Source organism: Cucurbita pepo, chromosome LG09 (assembly GCF_002806865.2).
Source record: "Cucurbita pepo subsp. pepo cultivar mu-cu-16 chromosome LG09, ASM280686v2, whole genome shotgun sequence".
NCBI lineage: Eukaryota > Viridiplantae > Streptophyta > Magnoliopsida > Cucurbitales > Cucurbitaceae > Cucurbita > Cucurbita pepo.
The window spans coordinates 5,983,284-6,005,346 of NC_036646.1; the positions used below are offsets into that span (position 1 = coordinate 5,983,284).

At 35.5% G+C, this 22,063-nt stretch overlaps 3 protein-coding genes across 3 annotated transcripts; 1 reads left to right on the forward strand and 2 right to left on the reverse strand.

Annotated features, from left to right (window-relative positions):
• The first annotated feature begins 805 nt into the window (after positions 1 to 805).
• On the forward strand, positions 806 to 1,668 carry LOC111802632 (protein PHLOEM PROTEIN 2-LIKE A9-like). The gene is made up of 3 exons (XM_023687064.1): positions 806 to 871; positions 930 to 1,021; positions 1,095 to 1,668. The coding sequence occupies exons 1-3, from the start codon at positions 806 to 808 to the stop codon at positions 1,516 to 1,518; spliced, it is 582 nt and encodes a 193-aa protein (XP_023542832.1). The 3' UTR covers positions 1,519 to 1,668.
• Positions 1,669 to 6,006: 4,338 nt separating this feature from the next.
• Positions 6,007 to 7,599, reverse strand: LOC111801319 (DNA-directed RNA polymerases II and IV subunit 5A-like). Its single transcript, XM_023685269.1, has 4 exons — positions 7,399 to 7,599; positions 7,133 to 7,312; positions 6,935 to 7,048; positions 6,007 to 6,132 (listed from the first exon to the last, which is right to left on the reverse strand). Exons 1-4 carry the CDS (start codon positions 7,597 to 7,599, stop codon positions 6,007 to 6,009), a joined length of 621 nt encoding a protein of 206 aa, XP_023541037.1.
• A 2,382-nt stretch (positions 7,600 to 9,981) lies between these two features.
• Positions 9,982 to 17,069, reverse strand: LOC111801912 (lecithin-cholesterol acyltransferase-like 4). The gene is made up of 11 exons (XM_023686141.1): positions 16,593 to 17,069; positions 15,204 to 15,295; positions 14,586 to 14,704; positions 14,215 to 14,350; positions 13,838 to 13,889; positions 13,631 to 13,731; positions 12,524 to 12,706; positions 12,135 to 12,292; positions 11,959 to 12,013; positions 11,754 to 11,807; positions 9,982 to 10,672 (listed from the first exon to the last, which is right to left on the reverse strand). Exons 1-11 carry the CDS (start codon positions 16,831 to 16,833, stop codon positions 10,250 to 10,252), a joined length of 1,614 nt encoding a protein of 537 aa, XP_023541909.1. The 5' UTR covers positions 16,834 to 17,069; the 3' UTR covers positions 9,982 to 10,249.
• Between the last annotated feature and the right edge of the window lie 4,994 nt (positions 17,070 to 22,063).

The following is a 22,063-nucleotide window of genomic DNA, read 5'->3' on the forward strand; positions in this document are numbered from 1 at the left end:
GTATGGAGAAGCATCATGCATCCAACTCCACCTAAAGAAATTAGAGCCCAAGAAACAATCATTAAAAGTAGTTCCAACCCGTCATAAAACATGTTACAAATTGTTGCATTTTCTAACTCTAACAGTTGTGTCACTTACTATGTATTTTTAATTATTCGTCATATGTTTTATCATTTTTCTAGGTAAAGACAAGAGGCTCATATACAGATAATAACACCAGCAAATGAAGCTACAAAATAAACGTCACACTAGATAGTTTTCTACATTTACGTCATAACTCTATTGTTATAATAGTTTAGTAACATTTTCATCTTCGAACCATGGAATATTTTTCTTTTATTCTAATTATATTTTTACCATATTTTCTAGAGTCGATGTCAATTTTTTTAATATAAAAAGTTCTTAGATAGTTTCTTTTTTGCACGGAGCAGTCATGACATGCACTTAAAAACACTCTTATTTTAAAAGAAAAATACCGTCGTTACAGATATTCATTAGCACGTCGTCAATGATTTTTTTTCAATGTATAAACTTTTATAGTCAATAGTCTAAATATTCCAACTTTATTTACTCGATAGGGTAGCATCATTTTAGATTTATGAGGGTAGTTCTTTCTTGTATATTCTTCCATTAATCACTCCTCCATGGAGTCTAAAAGCTATATATATATATATATATATATATATATACACATATATATATATATATATATATATACATACATATATATATATATATTCCCACAAAGGTAACTATAAAAAGCTTCATTACACGACCTTTTCCCTCACCATTATTTCTAGCAAAGATGGTTGGATTTTTCTATTCATCACCTCACCACAAAGGAGATCAAATGGCTATAGAAAAAATTAAGGTATATCCAAACCTTTACTTCTACCATCTTCAATATCTAATCTTATTCATTTTCACAGAACAAAAAGACCATAATTTATCCAAAAGGCTTAGACATCACATGGGGCAAGGACGACCGATACTGGCGCTTGCCTAGCCGATACCAAAACATGTAAGCGACTCTATCTGTTTTCATTTAAGACTTGCATGCTTTGGTCGACATATATCGATATTTAACCTCTCAGGAAGGACCCGAGCGCAGCTGCGGAGCTGCTGCAAGTTTCGTGGCTCGAGGTGACATGCTCGACTGATAACGTCGAGGCAGGAAAAAGCTATAGAGTTGGCTTCAACGTATCGATGGCACCAGCGGCTTTTGGATGGAAAGGGTGTGACGTTTACATTATGGCTAAGATTGGGAAGGCAGGGAGATTTGTGTACAAAAAGATGTCGCTAGAGAACAAATGTTCTGTTCCAAATAAGTTTAGTATGCCGGAAGAGGGTCTTATTATCACTGTGAAACCTGCATCAAGCTCACTAGGAGACCATTGTCTGTACTTCGGAATGTACGAGGTTTGGAGTGGGAGGTGGAAGGGTGGACTCAAGATCCACCATTTGTTGAGAACGTTAACCACGAGTCTTCATCAACTTGAGAGTGTTAAGGATATTTAGTCATGAATTATAGTTTAACATATTATCATATTTGATCCTTTTATTATAAGCAAATATCTAGATATTTAAGTTCATTTACGGTAGGTATCATATTTTCTCTATTATTAGTGACAAATATCTTGTAATCATATATTCTCATATCGTTTATAATTTATTAGATTGGATTCTTTAAATGATTATAAATAGAGAATTTCACCACTCGTGTGTTGGTTTTAGCAAATATTATCCGACACAAATTACAATTGGGATGACCTTATTAGAAGAATGTTTTTTAACTTATTAAGTATGAGGAAGGATTACTGTCACAAATTTAAACTACTTTTAAATTTATTAGTCAAATTGATCTTCTTGAGAAAAACAATCGAATAGAAGAATGTTAGGAATAATGTTAGGAATCACCGACTTTGTTGTCCACAGCATAAGCTCTCATTTTATTTTATTTTGGTTTCCGAAAAGTAGAAATTATTCTTTACTAACCTTTTACCTCTCCCAACAATCCTCACTCAAATGTTTAGTTGCTAAATAAATTTGAAAAGGAATTTTGGCAACTGATAAAAGTATGTTAACCTTCAAATAAATTGGGTATTTCTCCGTCATTTCATCCTCTCGTTTTTATGTCGCCTTTTCTAACAGGTAGTTTTGTCAAAATACCTTGACAAAGGTTATAACTATAGTGCGCCAGGTCCTTAATTTTTGGGCTAAAATTTGTTCGGGTATTTTCTTATAAATAAGACTCTCGTTTAATAGCAGAGACACATAGCCTATCACGTGGGTTTGGTTGATCATATAGTTACAAAGCATAGATACGGAGAATATGTTATACACGAAAGAAAGAGATGGTGGTATAGTGGATCAATACGTCATTGATCAAGTTGATCCTCTTTTCATGTGGAACCACAATGGACTATTGCATGCTCACTGATTATAAGAAATAAAGCAATTAATTAGAAAATGGTATGATTGTAAAATTAAATACAAAAAAGGATTGGTGTATCTCTACTTCGAGAATTATCACAGTTCCAAACTTAACGGGATTGTTCATCTTTTAGTAATCATTCTTTTCAATCTCTTTTTTTTTTTTTTTTTTTTTTTTTTTTTTTTNCTCATGTTTCTATTTGCAGAGTATTCATCAAAACATTATTTTGATCGCATTTCATATACTCCCTTTACTGGACTACAACTTCCTTCCTACAACTTCCTTCCTGGCTTACGAGTGCAATCCTCCCGAGATTAACACACTCAAATTTAAAACCTAACTCCTAATTTTTAATAGATCTAAGAGAAATTCGAGAATAAGAATTCAATAACTTACCTTTGGATTTTCCTCGTTTCTTAACGACTTTGGACCTAGAACATGAGGAGGCTCGGCCGGAATCAGACTTCTTGTAGCCGAAATCGACTTACTTTCCTCTCTCTCTCTCTCTCGAACTTCCCTTCTCTCTTTACTTTCTTTTCTTTTCTTTCCTTTTTTTTTCTTTTCTTTTTTGTTTCTTTTCTTTTCTTACCTTTAACTAACCTCCCAAAGGAGGGCATAATGACCAAATTACCCCTCTCGGTTGACTTTGACCATTTTTCTAATTTTTTTTCCCATTTTTTCATTTATGTTTTTCTTTAAGTTTATGAGAGTCTTCCGAGCATTTTTCTCTTCTACAAAGTCTTAAAATTCAACCCTTAAGACTGTCAATAAAATCTTAGGAATTTGGTCTCGATAAAAAAAATCAGGTATTTAATATCTCATCGGGACTCGGGTGTTACACCCTAGTATGTGTTGAGCATGACTACTTTATTTCCCTTGGATTATGGCGTGTTAAAAACCATAAATCATTTGATTTTGTTGTCCAAAACCGGGAGGGTAATTTGTCTTAGGGGATTTTTACTAATTGCATGAGGTTTGTCCCTTCCATGAGAAGTTTGGATGGTTTCTCAACCCTAAGTGGTAAGCAAAGGTTATTTTTCTAGTTTCCTTGACTAGTTTGATTTTCCACATAAAATTGGATTACTTGGACATAGATCAAGAGCGTGTTCTTCTCTACAATATACACAAGACTCAGTTGCTGGTTGAGAAATTACAACAACAACAGCTTGGACCGACTTTAGCCAATGAGCCTTGTCACAATGCTAGAGTCTAGAGAATATTAGTCACTGAAACTAATTGAGCGTTGATGGATGTCAAAGCATCAATTTCAAGTACTCCTCGATTCTTTTTTCTTGGATTGCTTCTCACATCAGCCACTAACAATTGTTATATGCTATTCTTTATGAGATCTCATAAGTTTCATTGTATGCATTTCACAAGATAGGATTCACCACATGTTTAGTAGCAATGTTAAGTCCATTCTAGAAAGTTTCCATTTGGATAAAATGGGGTAGCGATGGTGAGGGCATTTTCTAAGCATCTTCTTGAATCTCTCGTAAGTGATCGCATCACTTAGTGTTTCATCTTCAAAATGTTGAAAAACAACAATTTCATTTCTGAACCGTGCATTTCTAGTGGGTGAGAAATACTTGAGAAAAAAATTCTCTACTAGACTATTCTAAGAATCAATTGCTCCGAGTGGTAAGGTGTTCAACCATGATTTAGCACCATCACTCAAATAATAAGGGAATAAACTCAATCTAATCACATCTTTATCCACTCACTAAATCAAGACGATCCACTAACTCTCAAAAATAACTTTAGATGTAAGGGGCCTTCTAACGGTAGTCCATAAAATGGCCCAATGGTTTGTAGCATTTGAAACATCACAAGCTTTATCTCAAAGTAGTAGATTGCATTTTGGGTTTGATAATGCACAGATTTAGCTCCTCCATAGTTGGGTTTACATATTTTATGATTGTCATTTCTCGGTCATCTGCTAAATTAATATTATTAGTAGGGATTCTCACTGGATTAGTGAATTAATATTATTAGTAGGGATTCTCACTGGATTAGTAATCACGGCTGAATTTTGCAAACTCCTAATTTAGTTGGGATCCACGGTCTTCTTGTTGTATATTCTTTTATGTTATTCTCAACATTTGCATCGACCTTCGCCTAAAGATTCTCTCTATTTCATAGTCCAAAATAAATTTCAAACGAATAGGTGGGTTCATACATTAAATTCAACAGCAAAAAATTCAGCTTACTATTGCTTTTTTTTTTTTTTTGCTCCAACTCACTATAATGTATCACAAGTAAAGTAACTGAATTAGGTTCCATAACATCAGTGCAAAAAACTCGATCGCTTATGAAGGTATATAGTAAAATAGCGTGAAATTCACAAGAATAAGTTCAAGTATACACCCGCACATAAGTAACAAGTAATAAGTAAATTATTGATTATACAGCAAACTTTTTTTTTTTTTTTGTTGCTGCAAATTAAGTGAGTTTTAAGAGTTCAAGTATACACCCTCACATGCCTTATTCACCCACTGCAATTTAGAGATTAGTGAGATTTGTATCCTAAAATCTCGTAATTAATTATTTAATTTTTAATAATATTATTTGCAATTTAATATTATCCTAAAGCAGTTATAATACATGGATAATGTTCGGTGCCTTATTCTTATTACAATATTGATGCGATCCACTTAGAAAACATGTAAGTGACGTATCTTATACAATAAATTTGTATAAACCACGAAATATTTAATCTCTTACTAAGTTATGAGCGTGATGGAATTGAGCTCCTATTGTAAGATGGAATTACTTGGATAAAATGAGACTGAGTTATAATCATAAACAACTCGTAAATAATCATCTTATTTGTAATGATTATATCATGAACACAAGTTATTCCACAACAAAAATTCAACGAGAAGTATGGATATCAATTGATCAAAAAATTTAATTAATTAAATTTGCATTATTAGAACTTTAAACCGATAGGTATAGAGTTAAACCAAAAGAATCCATTTAGTTTTTAATAAAAATCAAACCAAGATCCAATGTTTTGGCAATGCAAATGAAAAGTTCATTCTCTTTCTTATATTGGGTGATCTAAAAATTTTCGTAGAAAGTATGTGAATGAACAAAACAGGTTGAAATGATCCATGTTAGACGAGGGGTTAATCTTCACTCTTGTGAAAAAGAACATTTATATTTTGCGCATAAAATGTCGTAAGAAACTTTCCATTGATGGGATCGAGATCCTCAATTGGTCGTTATCCACATTTTCGTACACTCTGTTTCTGTAGATCTCTTTAATGGCATTGACTCCTCGACTGTCGAGGTTCTAAGTTTGCGATGGTAACCGTTAATTTTCAAGATGTCAATGTGAAGAAAAGTGTTATTTACAATGTAGACTCCTCAAAATGCTCATACTTTTGGAATGAATGTAATTAAGCTAGCAAATTAACGTTGTCATCACAATGGAACCAACAAAAAGCTTTGGCAGCTAAGAACAAAGATGTGGAAGCAACAAAAGTTATTTGATGAGCATGGCTGCTCAAAGTGCTCACACATTTACATGTACCATACCATGATTTCAACTTCGAGTTAGGGCAATCTCAAACAACATATCTATAAGTTACATACCTTCCTGCCGTCTCACTTGGTCGGATGATCTTCAAGACTTGTCCACGCTTCAACCCGTAATATCGAGCAATTGGATCAGTGACCTGAATGCGAGGTAGCTGAGATAAACAAACACAACATTATGTTAGAACAAAATTGTAACGGTTCAAGCTCACTACTAGCAGATATTATCCTTTTTGGATTTTTTTTCGTTTCGGGCTTCTCCTTAAAGTTTTTAAAACTAAGGAGAGGTTTCAAGACCCTTCTAAGGAATGACCCTTATAAAAAATGCTTCGTTTTCCTCCTCAACTGATGTGGGATCTCACAATCTACCTCCCTTTAGGGCACAGTCCTCACTGACACTCGTTCCCTTCTCCCATCGATGTGGGACCCCCAATCCACCCCCCCCCCCTTCAGGACCCAGTGTCCTTGCTGACACACCGCCTCGTGTCCACCTCCTTCAGGGCCGAGTGTCCTTGCTGACACACCGCCTCGTGTCCACCTCCTTCAGGGCCGAGTGTCCTTGCTGACACACCGCCTCGTGTCCACCTCCTTCAGGGCCGAGTGTCCTTGCTGACACACCGCCTCGTGTCAACTCCCTTCAGGGCTCAGCCTCCTCGCTGGCACATCGCCCAGTATCTTGCTCTACTACCATTTGTAACAACTCAATCTTGCTTACTACCATTTGTAACAACTCAAACTCATCGCAAACAGTATTGTCTTTTTTGAGTTTTTCCGTTTTGGGCTTCCTCTTAATGTTTTTATAATACGTCTACTAGGGAAAGGTTTCCACACCCTTATAAAAAAAATGTTTTATTCTCCTCCCCAACGAACGTGGGATCTCACAAAAACAATATACATTTCAAGAGACTTTTTAATGAGTTCACTTCGGTGCCTTTCGGGAAAAAAATCGATACTCACCTGCGTTTCTTTCACCGTATACCTCTCCAACAACGTCTTCTTCTCTTCATTTGTCAACAGCTGATGCTCAGGAATAAGAACATGATCTTTAACATTAACCATCAATTCAGCTTCCTTCAACAACAAGTAGAAAAGGGTAATTATAAGCGCAATGATATGAAAATCACAAAACTTTTGCAGCTTAGTCTCAAACAATACCTGAAAAACCTCCAAATGGAATTTAGACGATATTTCGCTTATACAAGTACGAGCAAACGGGGTCAAATTCTGTTGAACAACCAATATAGCTCGAAAAACATTCTCCGATTTCATACGATTTGTATATGTTTTCATCGTCTTGACACCGACCTTCGGCTCTTCAGGAAAAAATATATATATCTATAGAAACGAGCCATAAACAAGAGAGGAACAAATAAAAGGATCGCTAACGCTTCATATTATCATTGTATAGCATGAAACTCTACCTGATCAGAGCTATTATTTCTCATGGCTTTATTGATAACAAGATCTTCTCTCTTCATGTTATCACCATACTTATTCCTAAATTGATTTCTTGACATCTCAATGTCCAAATCTCCAACATAGTAGCCTCGATCTTTCAACATTTGCATCAATGTTTTTCGGACTCTAAAGAGTCTCGTGATTTCTTCCTCTGATAACACCATCGCTTTTAGCTAATAAATCGTTAAACAATTCAGTTCTTAGTCATTATTCTCAACGAGTAGTACGAAAAACAATATAAATCTCAAACCCTAAACCAAAGAAGAGGGGAAATTAATCATACACCATATAGGAATTCCATAGCCAAATAAAAGGAAATCACTAAATCACAAACACTCGATTCGACGCATATATTGAAACGTCCGATCAAATTTCGGGCAGTTCTCAACCATTATTCTCAATAAATAGTACAAAGAACCGTATAAATCTCAAACCCTAAACCAAAAACAGAGGGGAAATTAATCATATTGTATATAGGAATTACAGAGCCAAATAAAAGGAAATCGCTAAATCACAAACACTTTCGACACATATGTTGAAACGTTATGATCATATTTCAAACAGTTCTCAATCATTATTCTCAATAAGTAGTACGAAAAACAGTATAAATTTCAAACCCTAAACCAAAAACAGAGGGGAAATTAACCGTACAACATATAGGAGTTCCATAGCCAAATAAAAGGAAATCACTAAATCACAAACACTCACACATACATTGAAATGTTATGATCAAATTTCGAATAACTCTCGATCATTATTCTCAATAAGTAGTATAAAAAACAGTATAAATCTCAAACCCTAAACCAAAAACACTGGAGAATTAATCGTACAACATATAGAAATTCCATAGCCAAATAAAAGAAAATTGCTAAATCACAAACACTCGTTTCGAAGCATACATTGAAACGTGTTGATCTACGCATACATTGAAACGTGCTGATCTACGCATACATTGAAACGTGCTGATCTACGCATACATTGAAACGTGCTGATCTACGCATACATTAAAACGTTCTGATCTACGCATACATTGAAACGTGTTGATCTACGCATACATTGAAACGTTCTGATCTACGCATACATTGAAACATTCCGATCGACGCATACATTGAAACAAATCAAATTTAAAAAAGAAGTACAAGTAGGAAAAAAAAAAGCCCTAAACCTTAATCCAGCCAAAAACAAGAACAACGTCAAATCCATCAAATATATATATATCAACAAAATCATACCCGAAAACAAGAGTGCTATGAACTTCTAAGAAGAAAATGTATCTGAAAAACCTGATTAAGAAGGAAATTATGGTTGATTTGATTTTTATTTGCAGTGCTTTCTCTCTCAACCCAAATATGTTGGTTTAGGTCTTCCAACAATTGTGGAGCTTTATAAGGAAGTGTTCTTTCTAAGCATTCTTTTGGCCAAAAACAATTTAATTTTCTTTACCTCTAAAACCTAATTACCTTCTAATGAGGTTTTTGTTGGAAGATGAAAGTCACACATCCGCTAATTTAAAGAATGATCATGAGTTTATAATCAACTAATAATATCTTCGTTGATACGAGACCTTTTGGGGAGCCCAAAACAAAGTCATGAGAACTTATGTTCAAAGTGGATAATATCATAACATTGGGGAGAGTCGTGTTCGTCTAACAGTTTTAATCATTGAATTATGCTGTTGTTGATTGATGCTTACCTGTGAACCAATTAAATTAATTAAAAATTATCGTGCAAGCTAATTTCATGTAAATTCAACCTTGACATCTATTTTTATTCTTTAGTTTAATAATTCCAATAATGGAAATTAAATCATTAAATTTTTAAGATGGTAATTGATGGATGACATAAACATTTAAATAAATAAAAAATGTTAATGATATTATTTTCTAAATACAATAATGAATGTTGAAGAGTTTTCTCCTCTCTTCCTTACATTTTAGTTGTTCTTTTCAAATTTGATTTCTCCTCTAGTTGTTTTCGAATTTGGTTTTGGTTTGTTGGGTCTTTCTCATTTAAGTTGTAGTTTAAAGGATCTAATACGGAAAATTGATGTTGATGTTGCTAGGTGCTCTTGCGAGGTTCCCTCTCTGATCCGACCACTTTAAATCAAGAATGTGGGACGTGAATTCATAGACTGAACGCAGGTTCCGTTGGGTCTTTCTCATTTAAGTTGTAGTTTAAAGGATCTAATACGGAAAATTGATGTTGATGTTGCTAGGTGCTCTTGCGAGGTTCCCTCTCTGATCCGACCACTTTAAATCAAGAATGTGGGACGTGAATTCATAGACTGAACGCAGGTTCCACAGCAAAAAGTCCCTACACAAGTCGCGTCATTGCATTTGTTCAATCGAAGGTCGCGTCACTACACTTGTTCAATCAAATCGGTGATTCAGGCCGCAAGCACTAATAACTGGAACTTGGTCCGAGCACTTGTGATTGAGTTGCCTGCACCTGAACTTGAGAAAGATTTTTTATATTGATCGTGTCTCACCTCCACCCATCACTCGTGTCGTGTAGTGTACCAAAACTATTTCTTCCAATTAGACCACTCCAAAGAAACTTCTTTTTTTTATTTGGGTCATTGTTTTTAGAACAGAGGAACAATCATTCAGTTGCGTTTCTTTTTTTTCTTTTTTTTATATATACATAAGAAATAAAAAAAATAAAAAAGTGGTGTCCAAATTTTTAAATATACATTTTCACCACATAAATTAAGTACAAATGACTGTACATATTGTTCATCAATTGCGCACGCTCGTGGGGCTGATTGCAGTCGAGTTTAGTTTGAAACAACGTATCGTTGCATGAGAAATAATTTCATGCATCGACTGATACGCTAAGAGCATTCAGCTCAACGTGCTGCTTACCCTCTTTCTGGGGATGAATGATAACGGTTGCGCAAGCCTCAGCCCTCGAAGATGGACAGTCCCCGACAACTCGAGATAGCGTTATGGAACTCACCAATGGCTTCCCATTACACAACTCATCTGGTTTATTTTGGTCGTTGGAGATGATCTCCCATTCCTCTTTTAGAGCAGCTACTTGCAGACCCTTGTCCACATGGCTTTCGACCTCGAAAGCAGTTGGCAAGATCACATAGTCGTTCAGTGGGTCGTAGAATGGGTCGGGATCGCCTGCTTTGAGCCAATGCTTGAGGCTTCGGAATAAACGGTGGTCTCTAAGAACGCGCTGGTGCTCACCAGGGACCCCAATCCTCGCTACTGCATCTAGTCCATCTGCCTGAAAAGAAAAAAGCACCATGGCTTCTGAGCATTTTTTGCAATCACTTTCGTCCAAAATGAACCAAAACAACAGTGTGAGAAAGCTACATCTTCGTGTTCGACAAAAATGAACCAAAATTAGCAGCAACACAGTGTATGAGAAAGCTACATGTTCGAGTTCGACCAAAATGAACCAAAATTAGCAGCAACACAATGTGTGAGAAAGCTACATGTTCGTGTTCGACCAAAATGAACCAAAGTTAGCAGCAACACAGAGAGTGAGAAAGCTACATGTTCGCGTCGACCAAAATGAACCAAGTTAGCAGCAACACAGAGTGTGACCAAAATGAACCAAATTAGCAACAACACAGAGTGTGAGAAAGCTACATGTTCGTGTTCGACCAATATGAACCAAATTAGCAGCAACACAGAGTGTGAGAAAGCTACATGTTTGTGTTCGACCAAAATGAACCAAAATTAGCAGCAACACAGAGTGTGAGAAAGCTACATGTTCGTGTTCGACCAAAACGAACCAAAATTAGCAGCAACATAGAGTGTGAGAAAGCTACATGTTCGTGTTCGACTAAAATGAACCAAAATTAACAGCAACACAGAGTGTGAGAAAGCTACATGTTCGTGTTCAACCAAAATGAATCAAAATTAGCAGCAACACGGAGTGTGAGAAAGCTACATGTTTGTGTTCGACGAAAATGAACCAAAATTAGCAGCAACACAGTGTGAGAAAGCTACATGTTCGGAAAACGATCACATATTCACATGGTAGAAAATTATCTAAACTATAGGCTAAAGTACATCCGAAGCAAAACAAAACAAGGACAGACCACCAAGAGGCTCTTAGTAAAAAACGTTACGGGACGTTTTGGGATTCTACCTAAAATTCTGGATCCAAGCTAAAAACTTCATAATTTTATCTTAACAATGGGAAAAAATACATCAGATCATCATCTAAAAAGCGAAACGAAACAGAATAAACCTCCAAGGAACTCTTAGTAAAAAGGGTTTGGGGCAGAAACATATTTCAAGGAGCAGAATCTCAATGCCTAATTGATTAGTTAGAAGAAGAGGGTGAGGTAACAAACCATTGCCGATTCCACGGGAACTGTCCCATCACCATCGACGTAAACATACTTCGGCTGAAATCAAGAAAATTCAAGTAAGCTTTCGAGATTGATTTTTATAACTTAAAAGATAGCTAAAAGAGAGAGAATCATAGGACAAAATTGAATTGCGTAGCAAAATGTTAAATCATAATTGAAAAGATGCAATAGAATAGACAACAATGACCTCAATGTATCGCAGTTTTTGTAAATCAGCAACAGGATTTTCTGCATCTCCATAGCTAAACCAAGAAAAATTCGACATATCAGAAAATAACATGATGAAGCAAACATCAAAATAATCAAAACGTTTCGTCTACGATGAATTCACGTCAAATATCATTTTGCATAACGAAGACTTACCAAACGGTATGCGGCGTCTCGAGACCTGTTGCATATATATTGTAAAACTTGACCTGAGGAGGTAGTTTAGCGTTCTTTAGAATTTCCCTCGTCTCGTTCGCCCATTTCAAGATCTCCAAATTAAATGGCAGGGGAATATCCATTCCATCATGAAGAATCTGGTTCGGTTCAAGTATATAGAAAAAAAAGTGTTATAACTTCGATCTCGTACGTGATTTATTTATAGTTGCGCACACAACAACCAATGGTACCATAAACCACAAGCTTTCCAAACCTTACTTCAAAATCATCTATTTCAAGAACTTTCTAAGCAGAACGATCGATGAGAATAACGTTCTTATCTGATAATGTTCCCTTTTGAAAAATTACAATAAGCAATTAGAACTCACCATGTTTGTCGAAAGAGATTCTGTCAGTATTTCGACACTTTCTTTAAGCGAGTAAGATTCCAACAACTTGTGAGCGTTTCCATCCGCGTCAAGTTTCTCTCTCCAGACTTCAAGTAGAGGAATGTGTTGCCAATCAAAGTCCGGAGAGCCCATTAGTTCATAAATCGATGGACACTCAATAAGCTGAAGAGGGGAAAAACGAGTATTAACTAAGCCAGAAGAGTATCCAAAAATTTAAATACAATTCAAAAACTAAAACACAATCTGCACAAGAATATCAAACTGAAAAAAACACAAACCTCGACAAATCCACAAGAAAAAAAGAGGAGAACGATTTCTTTAGAAGACGAGTATCAGTCACATTTGAGAGGAAAGAAATCAAAATAACCTCTACATATTTTGTAACACCCCAAGCCCACCACTAGCAGATATTGTCCTCTTTGGGCTTTCCCTTTCCGACTTTCCCTTAAGGTTTTTAAAATGCATCTGCTAGGGAGAGGTTTCTACACTCTTATAAAGAGTGTTTCATTCTCCTCCCCAACCAATGTAGGATCTCACAATCCACCCCCCCTTCAGGGCCCAGCATCCTCGCTGCCACTCGTTCCTTTCTCCCGTCAATGTGAGACCCCCACTTCTAGTCCCAGCGTCCTTACTGGCGGTGCCCGCCTCGTGTCTACCTCCCTTCAAGGAACAGCCTCCTCGCTGGCACATCACCCGATGTTTGCCTCTAATACCATTTGTAACGCCCCAAGCCTACCGCTAGCTTTGTCCTCTTTGGGCTTTCCCTTTCAGGCTTTCCCTCAAGGTTTTTAAAACACGTCTGCTAGGGAGAGGTTTCCACACCCTTATAAAGGGTGTTTCATTCTCTTCCCCAACCGATATGGGATCTCACATATTCAATCTATCATAAGTATTAAACCACTTAAAGGCTAAAATCTAACGACAAACCGAAAGAACTAAGCTCAACTGAAAAGTCAAAAGATAGTAACCAGAGAAAAGATGGCTCGACACTGCCACGTCAATCACAAGACCAAATTCCTCCGTCTTAAAAAATAAAATAAATATGAGCGTGAAACATATAATGGACATCGTCCTTTTGATTCATACCAGTTGGTGCATGCTCCACTTTGATATGAAGAAGTTCTCTCTCCATCCATTAACGAATGACATTCCACTCACAAAGGTAGATGTAACATATCCAGGTGCACCTGTTAAACCCATATTTCAATTATTCAGACTAGCAATTGCAAAAACAATGAACTCTCACAAATATGGTAAGAAATTTTTCATATCTTAAATACTTTTGAATCTCACCCTGGAATGGAGCAGCAATTGCAATCCAATTCTGCACATACTTCTCAAAAATCTGCAAACAAACATAAGAAACTATTTGATTAAAACTCTTCATGTAGCGGAGAAGGAATACACGAAAATAGACATGAAACAGAAGAATCGAGCCTCCACCCTTCTCCGAAGGAAATGATAAAATGAAATAAACTAACAAAATAACTTGGAGTGTTTTTATGTGAATCAACTAATCAGTGCAAATTGTAGAGAGAATGGATCACCCAAATTATACAATGCAAGATTTTTGCCCCTCCATTGAAAAAAAATGTTAGTTCCATAGGAGTTCGGATGAAAACGGTTATAGATGATTATAGATAAAGAATGTGGAGAACGAAAATCTTTACGTCGCTGCGCAGGCTCATGAAGCATTTCACTAAAAGACCGCCCATTGAATGACTAATAAGATTAATCTTTTTCCCTCCTGAAGCATTATATACTGCTTCCAGTTTCGCAGCTAAGAGATCCAACGTTTCAGGCAACCTAGAAAAAAACAGGTAAGAAAAAGTGTTACAAGACCCCGAACAAGGAACCTAAGAATAATATAAACAATCGATATCGGAAAACTCAATAAGGATATTACAAGTCGTGCATAAAGTGCAAAGCAGGGACAGTATTATATGACCTGATATGTAAGTTACATCACGAAAATGAAAATATCAAAGGTATTGAAAGAAGATGTCAGTAGTGATAAAATAATCCGAAGTTTAGTTGATACCTGTTACTTTGACGAAAATCATATCCGAACCCAAAAAGCGTTTTTCCTTCTTGAAAACCCCACTTGGTCATTTCGACAATCATGTCATGGAAATAGTAAACAGAATCGCATCCAATGATCTATGATGCAAATAAAAATCTTGTTCAGTCTATTAGGTATAAGTTTCAACTACTTTAATTGGCTAAATTGAAGAAAGACAATCAGAAAATATTTGTACACTGAATCGAATATTTTCAAGAATTCATATGGCTTGAAGTTTTGGGATAAAATATAAAAATTACACACGGTTTCGACAAGAATCATCGCTAAGCCCTACAAGATTTTCCACATACATTAAACACAATACAACATATTCATGAAATTGAGAGTTGGAACGTGCTTGTATGCATAACACGTGCATGTATATACTGATACTTTATCTACAAAACCCAAATTTATCTATGATTAAACATAATTATATACAAACCGATCGTTAAAAATAAAACGTACATGTCTTAGTGTGTGCAGATGCACGTGAAGAAAAGGATTAGATCTTTCGGTCCATCCCAAGTGCCAACAGGTTTGGACTTAAGTATTTTTAAAAGCAAAATTCAGTATATAGTAAGACTAAAAGTATACCATGTCAGGGTCCAAAGTATCGATTGCATACAATCCGTTTCTCTCATCAGGAACTTTGATTTTGACCTTTGGATCAAAACATACAGTCTCACCTGTTTCACAAGAAGATATTAGTGCACTAGAAAAAGACATAGAATGATGGCAAGCTTTTCTCGTCTTTTTTCGTGTTCTTTTTCCCCCCTCAACAATTGAAAGCATTTTCTCATCACATATCACAAGCACCAGAGCAAACCGGAAAAAAATTGTATCACAAGTTTTCGAGGGGAAAAGTGTTATCGACATAACTACGAAAAATGAAAAGTTAGCAGCTCAACCAGACTAGCCAAGTCTTGCAAAACTAAATCAGTTTCCAGCCAACTACTTGACAAGTTCTATAATCGATTCGTAACGTTGGATAAAATCAATACTGAGGCAGCATTGACTTAAGTACCCACCTATTCATTGTAAACTACGTCTAATTCATGGCAATCTTTGCAAGATCTCTTCAAGACAAATTAGTATGACCTTTAAGTAGAATCCATTTCTTCTTAAAACCGAGGATTGACTACATTTGTAATAGTCGAAGCCCGCTGCTAGCAGATATTGTCCGCTTTGAGCTTTCCTTTTCAGGCTTTCCCCTCACAGTTTTAAAACGCGTCTCCACACCCTTATAAAGAATATTTCGTTCTCCTCCTCAACCGATGTGGGATCTCACAATCCACCCCCTTCGGAGCCCAGCATCCTTGCTGGCACTCGTTCCTTTCTCCAATCGATTATGAGACCCCCCAATCCACCCCCTTTGGGGCCAGCGTCCTTGCCGACACACCGCCTCATGTCCACCCCCCTTCGGGGCTCAACCTCCTCGCTAGCACATCGTCCGGTATCTAGCTCTAGTACCATTTGTAACAGCCCAAGCCCACCGCTAACAAATATCGTCTGCTTTGGCTTTCCCTTTCCGGCTTCCCCTCATGTTTTTAAAACGTGTCTGCTAGGGAGAGATTTTCACACCCTTTTAAAGAATACTTCGTTCTCCTCCCCAACAGAGATCTCACAACATTTGAGTCATTTATTAATGAAGTTCTCACGACACAATTGAACAACTGATAATACGGGAATCATAACAAACTTCATAAATTAGAAGGCCATCTAAAATATGCTAAAGCTGGAGAAGCTGAGCTAAGTTTTTACACCTTCATATACAAATAACTACATTGATGACTTCCATCTCCTTGTTTTCCCAAAAATTTGAGCAATCAAATCATTTCGAAACATCATATTCCAAGGGAACCCAAACCCTAAAACAAGAACACAAATTGAAAGCTATAAAAACGACCCCCAATCACCAAAGCTACCTGAAATTTACAAAGAAAAACTAGGGTACGAAACAAAATAGAAAGCCAATAACATTACCAGAAGAAGGATCGTAGAAAGACCAGAGGTCGGTTCGGAATTTAGCATCAGCCCCTAATATCCTGACCCAAACTCTCTCCTCTTTGCCCGTATCCTCATGAACCGCGTTCAAGATCGAACCAGCAACTCCCGGAACCAAAAGAACAGGATCGAGATTCGGATCGACGTACGGCTCGGGTTTCTTGATCAGCTTCAACCACAACTCCACCGACTTCACTATCTCCTCCAAGAGCACAGCCATACCAATCAAACCAAAGAAGGTCAATTCGCAGGCAGAAAGCTGGTCAACGAACCCCAAATCGGAGAAGAAAGAAGAAGAAGAAGACAGCGACGGCGACGGCGAGCAGAATAATGAGGATCGGATAAGGATTTGGAAATGCCTGAAGCGTGGCAACCAGAAATCTGAAGGAAAGAGGCGGAGGTTTGTCCGGACTTGCAAATGATTGAATCGAAGTCGTCGGTCGATGTCCTCCACGGCTCCACCTCAACAGATAAATCCATAATTTATTTCTATTTAGAAAATTAAAAAAAAAAAAAAAAAAAAAAAAAAAAAAAAAAAANTTGTGTTTGATAAATATGTTTTATTATTTAATATTTGTAGTAATATCATATGTATTATTTAATAACGGCAAACACGTTTAAATTAAAAATATCTCCACTTTCCGTACGGTTGAACTCTTCAAAAATATTGAATTAACTATAAAGATTGACTTATTACATACTCGTACACAACCCAATTTGAGTACACTCAAACTTTGTCGTAAAATTAAGTATGTCAATTCAAAGTTTGCTCATGAACAGATAAGCAAGTGTAACAACAGACAAATTAGAACTATGAATAGAAAATTAAAAAATAAAAAATAAAAAAAAACATTACTCCCTTTCATCTCATTACCCATTCGGAACTAGTTGGAGAATACATTTTCTAACAGCTCTAGGTTGGATATTCAGCTAATTCGACTCACGTTTGATATGTTTGGATCATTTCCTACCAATTTCAACTTTTTGGAAAATGTTCGTCCACTTTCAGAGATTTTTAAGGTTAGTATTACTGCTTTTTAGTTAATTTAAATTATTTAGAGCTAAGTTTAGATTATTTTATGCTAAAATGAGCCAATTTTCATAATAAAATTCTAATGTAGTGTGGTGGACTCATTTGGTAGAATTAGATTTCAAGAAGTAGTTTTAAGCTAACAAGTAATTGGTTTTAGTGTGGCTTGGTTGGATGACTTAATTATTGTATGAACGACGCATGCCCAAGGGCCCCTACACGTGTAGTGTTTTANGAAAAATCCACAGAAATAACATGAGTTCCCAATGTTTTTTCTTTTTTTTTTTTCTTTTTTTTTTTAGAGTTCATTTAAGACTTTTGTATTTTTACTGATCCTTGAATTTTGATCTTTCCATTTTTTGTGTTTGATAAATATGTTTTATTATTTAATATTTGTAGTAATATCATATGTATTATTTAATAACGGCAAACACGTTTAAATTAAAAATATCTCCACTTTCCGTACGGTTGAACTCTTCAAAAATATTGAATTAACTATAAAGATTGACTTATTACATACTCGTACACAACCCAATTTGAGTACACTCAAACTTTGTCGTAAAATTAAGTATGTCAATTCAAAGTTTGCTCATGAACAGATAAGCAAGTGTAACAACAGACAAATTAGAACTATGAATAGAAAATTAAAAAATAAAAAATAAAAAAAAACATTACTCCCTTTCATCTCATTACCCATTCGGAACTAGTTGGAGAATACATTTTCTAACAGCTCTAGGTTGGATATTCAGCTAATTCGACTCACGTTTGATATGTTTGGATCATTTCCTACCAATTTCAACTTTTTGGAAAATGTTCGTCCACTTTCAGAGATTTTTAAGGTTAGTATTACTGCTTTTTAGTTAATTTAAATTATTTAGAGCTAAGTTTAGATTATTTTATGCTAAAATGAGCCAATTTTCATAATAAAATTCTAATGTAGTGTGGTGGACTCATTTGGTAGAATTAGATTTCAAGAAGTAGTTTTAAGCTAACAAGTAATTGGTTTTAGTGTGGCTTGGTTGGATGACTTAATTATTGTATGAACGACGCATGCCCAAGGGCCCCTACACGTGTAGTGTTTTATGATTTTTTTTACATGTATTACGTTACGTTTATACTATGATATGCATTATGTCATGATTACAAGCTAGATATGTATAAGTTACATTATGATGCGACGATTACGCTATGTAGTGGAATTATGATGTGATATCGATGTTGTATGATGCATGTCCCTCCATAAGCCACACCAAAACTATGCTAACATGTTCGCCATATGTCTATGTTAGAAAGTCATATATGTATCTATGAAAGATGTGATAATTTTATGTATGTCTCATAGAAATACTATGTCAGTCCTCTGTCATGAGCTTATGTGTGGCGACTTCATGCCGTTTTATATATCACGTGCATCGAGATACTTCTCCATTATGATTAGTACGGACGTGCACATTAAAATAACTATGTATGTCATGATATGACTTTGGCAGCGTGAGCGTATGCTAGCTGAAGGGCAGGCCTAGAGATATTTATACGCCTGCCTGGTGGGTCCATGCACGTGTGTACGAGTCATGTGTAAAGAAGAACTACATATCCAATTTTCGCCAAAATAGAGTTCAAAACTATGATGTTTTTCTAAAAAAAAAAAAAAAAAAAAAAANATGTAATTGCATTTCCCGATTTCAATAGTGGAGATACTTACTGATTATTTTTAAATATTCAAGCACGTGTATGAATGACAACATCATTATGTATACCATAGGAATGCAGTTATGATAGTTGCATTTCTGTCTAATTGTAGCCCTAAGATTTAAACAACGCGTAACTATTACTTTGAACTTATGGTTATTTCGTTTTTACTGTTCCATTGATGTTTACTTTGATTTGAATGAATTTTTTTGAAATAGTTTAAACTCATAACCTCGTTTATGAAATGTTAATATGTCATGCATGCAATGACGATCTTATTTTTAATAGGAACATAAGGTCATTACAATTGATATCAGAGCTCTAGAAACGCATGCAGTGCCGACCTTATTTGTCATGGCCTCGCAGCAAATCTTCGTTATCTAATAAATAAAAATTAGATTTTAAGAATAACATTTTCTATTTTATAAAATAAAATTATATATAAGAAAAATTCATGAGAGTTTTAAGTGAATGAATCTTATTTACGTATTTATTTATTTTAAAAAACGAAGGAATCTTAAATTATTAATTATAAATTTATTTTCCAAAATAGCATCCAACTAAAACTATTATTATTATTATTATTATTAATCTATATTATCATTTAGTATTTATAATAATTTTAACGTTGAAAATTATAAAAAATTTAAATTGTGATTAAAATTAAATTTTATAAAACTAATTTACAATTTAATCCTAATTCATAGACTACTTAACACGTGGCAACATGTTTTTTTTTTTTTTTCTTTTTTCTTTTTCATATATTAATTATATTATATTTTAATGGCAAAGTAATTCAAAATTTTGAATGTAAGAAATATACAGATAATTCAACCTCTTCACGTAACCGTTTTAATTGACTTTTTTTAGTAGACGTAGCTTCTAAGTCATTTGAAAAAAAATAAATAAATAAAATAAAATAAAATAATTATCACAAATTATGACGGCTTAATAAAATTTTAAAATTTGATTAGTAGTATATTTGATGAGTAGTATATTTTATCTTCTTCGGAAGATTTATTAGTTTATATTTTCCCTTTATTTTTAGGTATTAGTTGGTAGTTTGTTTCATATTTAAAGGTTGTGAATATTAATGAAGATAGCACTTCCGATCCCATTTTTATTTCTCATTCTTAACATCAAATGATTTTAGATTCGGGAACAAACACACATAATACCGACTCTAGATCTGCTCGTATCCTTGAACAACTTCTAGTCATTATTAGAGTGAGTATAAAACTCAATAAATAGACTACTTATAGTCTCTCACTCATATTCGTACATGATACCATAGTACTACACTCTATGTAAGATCCCACATCGATTGGGGAGGAGAACAAAGCACCCTTTATAAGGGTGTAGAATCTCTCCTAGTAGACGCTTTTTAAAAACCTTGAGGGTAAGGACGAAAGAGAAAGCCCAAAAAGGACAATATTTGCTAGCGGTGGGCTTGGGCCGTTACAAATAGTATTAGAGCTAGACACCGAGCGATGTGCAGCGAGGAGGCTGTTCCCCGAAGGGGGTAGACATGAGACAGTTTGCCAGTGAGGACGCTGGGCCCCAAAGGGAGGTGGATTTGGTGGGAGTCCCACATTGATTGGAGAAAGGAATGAATGCTAGCGAGTACGCTGGGCCCTGAAGGGACTGGATTGTAAGATCCCATATCAGTTGGGGAGGAGAACTAAGGACGCTAAGCCCTGAAGGGACTGGATTGTAAGATCCCATATCAGTTGGGGAGGAGAACTAAAGACGCTAAGTCCTGAAGGGGAATGGATTTGGTGGAGGGGTCCCGCATCAATTGAAGAAAGAAACGAGTGACAGCAAAGACGTTGGCCACTGAAGAAAGTGGATTGTAAGATTCCACATCGGTGATGAGCTTTGACTGTTACACTCTTACGTGATCGAAGATTTATGGTACATGTCTCGACGCCATGGAAATGTTGATGTGGTTTCAAACCCATATCCCAAGTCCATGTTTATTAACTCAAATCTAGCCCAATCTAGAGGCCCATCAACCCCACCTTCTAATTTGTACCTAAATTTAAATCTTAAAATGATGATTTAAGGTATTTTGATACCAAATTTATAGTATTTTGCTCAATTAAGGAGAATTCGAGTGCTTCTAACTTGGTTATAACTTAAGTTCGAGGTAAAATCTGTGTTTGAAATGTTTTTGAACGGTTAGCAAGGGATTACTTATCGAGTATTTTCAGCACCTAGTATTCTTTAAAAATGCTTGCACGTAAAAGCAAAAGCATGCACAAGCTATGATGTGAGGGTGTTCTAGTAGCGACGGGAGACAACTGACATGTTAATTATTCTAGATTTTTCCTAGAAAGTTATTAAATAGAGTGCAATCTCTCTCTTATTCTATTTTAATTGCTTTGGGTTTTAAAAAAGTACTCCTATAAAATTTAAGTTTACAACCGGCATGTTTTTTTTTTTCACTCCAAGTATATATATGGTAAAATAGGTCGATCTAGGGTTTTAGAAAGTTAGGTCTTTTACAAGGATGTATCACTTTTGATGTGAGATATTACGTCGGTTGGGGAGAAGAACGAAACACCCTTTAACGGTGTGGAAACTTTTCTCTAGCATATTGTATTTTAAAAACCTTGAAGAGAAGCCCTAAAGGAAAATTCAAAGAGAACAATATCTACTAGCAGTGGGCTTGAGCCTTTACAAATGGTATCAGAGCCAGACACTAGGCGATGTGCCAGCGAGGAGGCTA